The sequence below is a fragment of the Sinocyclocheilus anshuiensis genome, unplaced genomic scaffold (assembly GCF_001515605.1).
Source record: "Sinocyclocheilus anshuiensis isolate Anshui unplaced genomic scaffold, SAMN03320099.WGS_v1.1 scaffold706, whole genome shotgun sequence".
Lineage (NCBI taxonomy): Eukaryota > Metazoa > Chordata > Actinopteri > Cypriniformes > Cyprinidae > Sinocyclocheilus > Sinocyclocheilus anshuiensis.
In genome coordinates, this window is record NW_015544162.1 from 261,345 (window position 1) to 269,934 (window position 8,590).

Below are 8,590 nucleotides of genomic sequence, written 5' to 3' on the forward strand. Positions count from 1 at the left end.
ATTTTTGATGAAATCCGAGAGCTCTCTGACCCTGCATAGACAGCAAGGGTACTACCACGTTCAAGGCCCAGAAACGTAGTAAGGACATCGATAAAACAGTCCACCAACTTTAATTTTATGAAGCCATGAGAATACTTTTTGTGCGCAAAGAAAACAAAAATAACGACTTTATTCAACATTTCTTCTCCCCTGAGTTACCTCCTTCCGCCATTTTGGAGAGTAGCATGACGCATGCGTAATCAGTGTTGTTTACGTTCAGGGGAAAGCGCGCGCATGCAGGGTCAGAGAGCGCTCAGATTTAATCAAAAATATCTTAATTTGTGTTCCGAAGATGAACGAAGGTCTTACGGGTTTGGAAAGACATGAGGGTGAGTAATTAATGACAGTAGGGGTGTGAATAAGCACTGGATTCATGATTCAATTCGATTACAATTATCATGTCAATGATTCGATTCAATTCGATATCACGATGCATCACGATTATATCAAATTTATTTTGTGCATTTTTATTAAATTATATAAGCAGGCTACTTCTTAAATTAATTAATTACGTTAATTAATATATTAATTATTGTTAAGAATTAAAGTAAATATAGCTTCAAAACATACAAGCAGATATTGACAATTACAAGTGATAAACAAAAAGCACTTTTAGTATCAAGAGTGCTTTAAGTATTGAAAGTTTACAGATAATCATAGTTTTTATTTTTTTCCTCAGCATTATTGCCATTTGATTATTACTGATGAGATCACACACTGTGGCAGCTTTAATAAACTGCATTCACACTAATGCACAGATCTATAGATCTATAGTGTTCCTGTGGCTCAGTGGTAGAGCATTGCGTTAGTAGCGCAAAAGGTCGTGGGTTCAATTCCCAGGGAACACACATACTGGTAAAAAATGTATAGCCTGAATGCATTGTAAGTCGCTTTGGATGAAAGCGTCTGCTAAATGCATCAATTAATTATTAATTAAATTAAATTAATCTATTTCCACATATCAGATGTTTTGTCCTGTTCTGAAAACATAACTGACTGTGTTTACATCAATTTCGTATCATAAAAGTATTCAGAGATGCTAGTGCAATTAACCCGAGCCGTGAGCTTCAGGACAACAAACACAAAGCGCACTTGAAAGTCTGTCAGTACGTGAGTTTCACACATGTGTCATATTCTGGAAAAAACCAAGCTCAGAACTGATTCTGAAATGTTTACAATCGATTCAGAATCATTGAAGAGAGCAGAAATGAAAGCGTATCTAAAGTAAAAGACAAAAATAACAGCGAGTGGAAGCACTGTCAAGCAATACGCACGTGTCTCACAGCGCATATTCTGTGCAATGAAGCCCGCCGCGTTTGTCTCTGGCGCACACACGTGCCATATGCGGGAAAAAGCCAAGCTCCGATTTAAAAATAGAGAGTGCATTTTTAATACTCCCGTGATGAGCGCGTATGCGAATGACGTCATAGGCTATAATCGATTATGGTCTATGACTGCATCAATGCAGAATCGTCAACATCCGCATCGCAATACATAAATTAATTTCAACACCCTTATAAATAATAGGCTACTAAAATAAAACTGTCGCACACGCAAGTGAACACACGTCCACTCTCTCGCAAACAAAACATTTGGGAAATTCAATTTACTAAATTGATTTGTTCGAGTGACTACTTCAAACGAGCCAATTCAAAAATGATTCACTCGCTTAAAAATGATTCACTGACTCAAAAATTATCTACAGATGCAAAAAACCATTCGCAAATTAAAAACCGATTTACCAATTCAACAACGATTCACTAATTCAAAAATGATTTAGCAATTCAAAAACGATTCACAGATTCATTTGACTCCCAATCCTGATGCCTGTGTGACTATTTACAGTTAAATTACAATTTTATAGCATAAATAAACGTAAAAAAATAAGCTTTTTTCTTAAATATACATAATATTTGATCAAATTCTATCATTCATTTCTACGTCTTCTGATTCATTGGTGATATTTAGTGTAAATAACTTCAACTTTAGTTTCAATTGCTGTGAAAACAATTCAGATAACATGATTTGAAACCACAGTGTCCCTTAAATAAATGAATGCCCCATTAAACAAATCCAATATTAACCCCCATTACCTTGTAGTGTTTTTAAAACAGCGACTTGACTGCAGTTTAACTACTTTCAGTATCACATACAAACATTTACTACAAAATTGTTTCACAAAGTCTTTGGCATCAACATGTCATCGGATGAGCAAACAAACACTGATTTGATCATCTACTCAATGAGCATCAAATACAACACACACAAAAAAAACTGCTTACCTTGACTATGCGACTGAGCTGCAGCGTTTGATGTCTTCTGCGCCAAGTCTTTTGTCTGCGAAAAACAAAAACACGTTTTTACTAACAGAGACCAGCTTAGTTTATAATTTACAACAAACCGCACTCTGCCACTCCTTTGAACAAAGATAAACTCTTTTATTTTCTGTAGGAACCCAATTCATTTGATTTAAACAAACAGAGTGAAGTCTGTTCAACAAAGTCTAAACGTGAACGAATCTTACCTTGTTTTTGCTGCTGCACTCGGGCAGCAGGTTCTTGCAGCTCTTGTGGACGTTGACGGCGCAGTCTGACGTCCAAACACAGATCATGGTGGAGAGAGGGACAGGTTAGTGCTTTCCTTATCAAAACCAGTTTATCAGACTGTCCCGTAAACTGAATTTGCATGTGAAGGGGAGGACTTGAAGAACAGGGGCGGATGTCGTAACCCTACGGGACAGTTGTTTCACAATGCTGCTTTTATTGTAAAAAAAAATATCAAAGAAGTAACAGTCAAAATGCACTAATAAATCTGAGAGATATTTGTATTTAAAAGCATAGTGTTTTTCTCCATAACGTTGCAACAAAAAGATCTGATAACGCCAGCAAACCAACAATCTGTGCAGGTTTATCGGGAGTAAAGAGCTTTCAGAAGTGCTTATTATCATTCAAAAGACCTCTGCTACATCCCTGCAGGCCATTTTCCACTTTTCACCCCGTAAAGTGACCGATTTCATCCATTTAGCCACAAACCTAAATAGAAACACAGCAAACTGAGGCACTGATCAATGCCTGCTGCTTCACAGGAGCTCCAGAGCAGAAAACACTGACATGTGACAAACTTCATGTTGTGCAACATAACTTTAAGACACTTTATTCCATAGAAATATGTAACATCCAATAGTCCATGACTATTTGCTTTGAGAGCGTTTATAGAAATGCTAGCATGAATGTTGAATTTCAACTCAAGTAGACGTACACATTTAAATGTACTTTCATTCTTTCTCATCCAGTTCGCAAGGGCATATATAATTTTGTATCCAATACAATGCTCCCAAAGATGAAATGTCCCTCCAGTTTATACTAACTGCTAGCATCTAGCCATAGAACGTTGCTTGGATAATTACTCAACAACCAAACAACAATCATTCTACTTGTAAGAAATGTGTAGATTAATTAAAAAGCTCAAAACAAAGATGAAAATAAATTTGATCACTGCATTATTTAGATAATGAAACAACTCGGCATAAACAGTGGCATGAATAATAATCATTATTATTATTACTACAACTACTAATTTTAAAAAAATTATTTGTTATTAAAATATTCATAATTAAATAGTTCATAAGTTGTTATTAATAATTAAATAATTCATAAGTCTTGTTTGTATACTTATCATAAATATCATTTTGTTATCGAGTCAAACAGAAATAAATAAATAATACAGAAATAAATAAACAAATAAATAAATAAAATACAGAAGTTCAAAAAAGAAACTTAACTTCTGTTATCCATATCATTTATCGGACATAAACATGGCATTAATTATATTAGATAATAATATTGTTATATTCAAATTATTATATTAGAATATTAATAATGTACACAAATTAATACAAATAAAACAGAAGTAAAAAAAACAAAAACAATATCCATTCTCCATATCAGTTATCAGACATAAACATGGCATCAATCATATAAGCTAAAAAATTATTATAGTAGAATTAGTATATTAGAATATTCATAATGCATAATATTATTAAAAATAAAACAGAAGTGAAAACAATTAAATCTAACAGTTATCAAACACAAAAATGATCTAGTAATAATCATGAAATCTCCATATCAGTTATCAGACATAATCACGGCCTTAGTTTTATTAGACAATAATGTTATTATATTGGAATATTAATAAATGCACACAAATTAATACAAATAAAACAAAAGTAAAAACAACAATAACTATTCTCCATATCAGTTATCAGGCACAAAAATGATCTATTAACAATCATAAAATGTAATCGTAGTTGAGCTCTATACTTTAATAGTCATTGTGTTAATAAATAATTACAATAATTTTTTAATTATAAAATTAATAAATTAAATGTATAAATTAAAAAAAAAAAAAATTTAATTACAAATAATTAAATAATACTCTTTTTACTTTTTTGAGAATGATAAACAATATATTATAAAATAAAACTAGCAGATCACATTTAAATAAGTTCCAGTGAAGTCCAGGCCAGCATAAACTGTAAGCATTTAAACTGCAACTACATTTAAAAATCTAAAATTTTGCAATTCAGCAAACCCCTGTAATTCTTAGTTAGTAATAAAACGGAAATAAAACACTTCTGCCTGTGACCAACATTAAGGAAGTCCAGAGAAAGGCTTTATTCAAAGCACATTCAGCTCAACGTCAAGATCAAACAAACGTCTAATGACTTTCTGGAATGTCAAATACGGCTGAAAACGGAACAGTCGCTCGACGAGGATCATTCATAATCCTGTTATCACATCACATGATCCGCCCGCTGGAATGTGAACGTGGGCCGAACGCAGAGTGTTATTTATCTCCCGCTCTGAGCCTGGGTCATCAAAGCGCAGCTCCAGAGGAGCCGACGGGACGGTGCACCTGACCGCGCTCTGGCATGCGGAGGAGGAGAATCTGGACAAACGCAATTAACAGCATGTGACCGTCCCGCTTAGGACAGCTCCAGCATCCAAACTCCACTATTCCTCCATAAACAGATGAAAAGTGCTTAGAACGTCACCAAAACCACAAGAACTACACTGTTAACTAGAACAATGAAAAACTCTTGAGTATTAAATGACTCATATTTGTTGTTTCCAGCTTCTGTATCACAGAATAACAATTTTCAGAACAATGCAAGACTGAATTAACCATTGATAAGATAGGAGGTAATATTCAACAAATTGTTGTATTAAAAACTAATTAAATGTTAAATCTGACCCAAAATATTCTAATAAAATGCTTGATTTTGTCAAACTTCAAAATTCAAATCATATTTATTTAGGCAAGCATCACTATTACTATTCACTTTTATTAGTTAGTAGTTTGCTTGCTATTTATTTATTTTCAGATTTCAAAACTAAATTTTGGGGGATTTGCATAAATATAATGGAATAAATAATGACAATAATAATAAAAACAAAATGTCATGTCTATTGATATAGTATAATAATCATTTACTTAAAATCAGTTCTATATTTCTGTTATTGGAGAAAAAAATCTGCATTGTAAATAAAAACTTAAATAATACAATAATGAAATAATATACTTAAATTATAATATAACTTAATGTAATATAATAATACATATAATAATATAATATAACTTAAATAATAATAATGAAAGTTTTATGAAAAGTATAATGCAATATTACATAATAATATATAAACCATTATTATTTCAAACAAAAATGCATTTTAATAAACAAAAATGTAAAATAAATGTAAATTTGAAATGTATTTTTGTGCAGTAACCTAGAACTAATTATTTAATTGTATACTTGTTTTTTTTTACAATAACAATTATTATACTATAAGAACAGACAGATGCATTGTGATTATTTTAATTTATTATGTACTGCCAATAGATAATAATAATAATAATACTTTTTCATGAATTGTAGTATTGTTAAATAATATAACTTATTCTTATCAAATAAATGATTTTTAAATAATAAAATAAAGAATGAATGTATTATAAACAAATTTATTGTTAAATCAGAACCAAAACATATTTAAACGAATGCTATGATTGTGAAACTATATTTCATCACTTTTACTATATAAATGTTTAATTGTTTTATTTTTTAGGTTGTAACCTACTTTTTTAACTTGCCAGGCTTACAGTTTTTGTCTGGTGGACAATAAAACTAGCAAACAACAAGAACCAACACTCAGAACACCCTAGCAACCACGCAACAACCAGCCAGAACACCCTAGCAACTCATTCTAGTAGTAACTTGACGTCATTATTGATTAGCTGGGACTTACGTTGTAATGTTTAACTAACGTGTTAAATATTTTTGCTACACACAATCAACTCAATGTATTGCAATTAGCCAAATGAACGACTATGATAAATGAATGAACGAGCATGATGAATAAATCAACGTGTATGAAAAACAAAACGTCTGCGAGTGTGACTGAAGTTCCTCAAGTCCTGCATAACACTGACCTGGTTGACTAGCCAATCAAACTCAACACAATGGCCCCTAAACTGACCTCAGAGCCAGCAACTGAGCCAGCCTTCACTTATTTGAACGCAACTGTCAGTTATAAGGTTAAAAAGAGCCACCTGTAGCTGAACATTTACCTACGCGACGTAAAAAAGCAGCCGTTTGTAGTGAGTTTGAACGTGTTTTAGCGGCTCAGTTTTTATTAGCTCTGTTAGCAAACACCTGTTGCTCTGAACTAACTCACCGTTTATGGCGCCGTTGACGCCTGTTACAAGCTCATCACCTCAGACATCACTCTGGTTTCTATGACAGCCGCACAAAAACACACAACACATCACCTGGCAACCTAAAAAAGCAGCGCCAATCGCGATTGCTGGATGTAGATTGACTGTCCCAGCACTGCGCCGCGCGGGATTATGGGACATGAGGCGCATTCCACAGGCTGAGTCCCACATTTAAAGCGACAGGCGCGATTTTGGAGTGGATTGGATTTTCAATGTGTTTGCGAGTCAATAAATAATAAAATAAATAGTAATAATATATATATATATATATATAAATATAAATATAAAAAACATAAAAAAATGTATTTCATAATTTTAATCTTCTATACATCTTCATATATTTGAATGAATCATGAATGAAAATCTGTTCATCCACCCATCATTTTATCCATTCACAAAAAGATAACTGTAAAAAAGGGGAAAATATGTAAACAAAGGAATTGTTTGTTTGTGTGTAACTAAACAAACGAATGAACGAACGAAAGAAAGAAAGAATGAATGTGATCCATGCAGGGTTTTGGGGATTTACTTTCTAGAATATATACATTATAAATATATCAACATGCATATATTTTCACATATTTCCATTAATCATAACTGGATAAGAGTTTAAAAACAAGTTTCAGTTTCTAAAAATATAGTTTTAAAAATATATAAATATATATCTATTCAGCCAACCATCCATCCATCATTGTATCAATTCACCAATGTAGATAAGTATTTAAAAAAGGAAAAAATATGGGAAAATTATGAAAAATTAAATACACATAGAAAAAAAAAATACACATAGAAATTGTTTTTGGTGTGGAAAAAAAATGTGATCCTTATATGGATATTGGGACTTACTTTATATTTTTTATGTTGTAATATAAATATTAAATACAAAACACACATATAAAATATAAATATATAAATATACTTTCATTCTATCTACCAATATAGATCACTAAAATATGGGAAAACATATTAAAAATAAATAAATATAGGATTTTTATTTAAGTGTAAACAAACAAATAAATAAATATTGATCCAATGTGATCCTTGTATGGTTTTGGGGGTTTTCTTCAAAATATTTTATTTTTTCTGTTATAGTAGCCTATAAATATAAAATGCAAAATATATAGCTGCAATACATTTCCACTGTTATAACATCCATCAGAAGTCAGTTGATGGCATATGCTGGTGCAATAGTGATCTAGTGTAATGTTTCACTGTCAAACTAGAGATTACTTTATGTCTCCTGTAATAAACTTGAACTGGTGAATGATCATGGCTGTTTAAAGAGAGAATCCCTCCTCTGAAGCCTGAAGTCTTAAGGAAATACATCAGCATGACTTGTTTAATAAGCAGTGCCACGCAAAGGGTCATATATAATATTTCCCAGTCGCCGCCAAATGGCTTTAAATTTACAGCTTGGACTTGATGAGTGTGCTTTTGTCACACTGAATAAACACATATGAGTCACTCTTGAGACATGCACACTGTCCAGGAGACACCACACATACCAACAAATATGAACAAATAAATAAATATATATAAAAAAAAAAATATATATATATACAGTGGGTACGGAAAGTATTCAGACCCCCTTAAATTTTTCACTCTTTGTTATATTGCAGCCATTTGCTAAAATCATTTAAGTTAATTTTTTTTTCCTCATTAATGTACATACAGCACCCCATATTGACAGAAAAACACAGAATCGTTGACATTTTTGCAGATTTATTAAAAAAGAAAAACTGAAATATCACATGGTCCTAAGTATTCAGACCCTTTGCTC

General features: G+C 32.0%; 1 protein-coding gene across 2 annotated transcripts in view; it reads right to left on the reverse strand.

Annotated features, from left to right (window-relative positions):
- Positions 1 to 8,590, reverse strand: part of LOC107695632 (rho guanine nucleotide exchange factor 18-like) — a 59,818-nt gene that overhangs the window by 37,300 nt on the left and 13,928 nt on the right. The window contains exons 10-11 of one of the 2 annotated variants that reach the window (XM_016495647.1): positions 2,564 to 2,628; positions 2,322 to 2,358 (exon numbers count right to left, since the gene is read on the reverse strand). In XM_016495647.1, the coding sequence (XP_016351133.1) occupies positions 2,322 to 2,358; positions 2,564 to 2,628 (102 nt within the window). Of the gene's footprint in view, positions 1 to 2,321; positions 2,377 to 2,563; positions 2,629 to 8,590 lie in introns of both variants that reach the window. The other variant, XM_016495646.1, reaches the window with a different exon arrangement.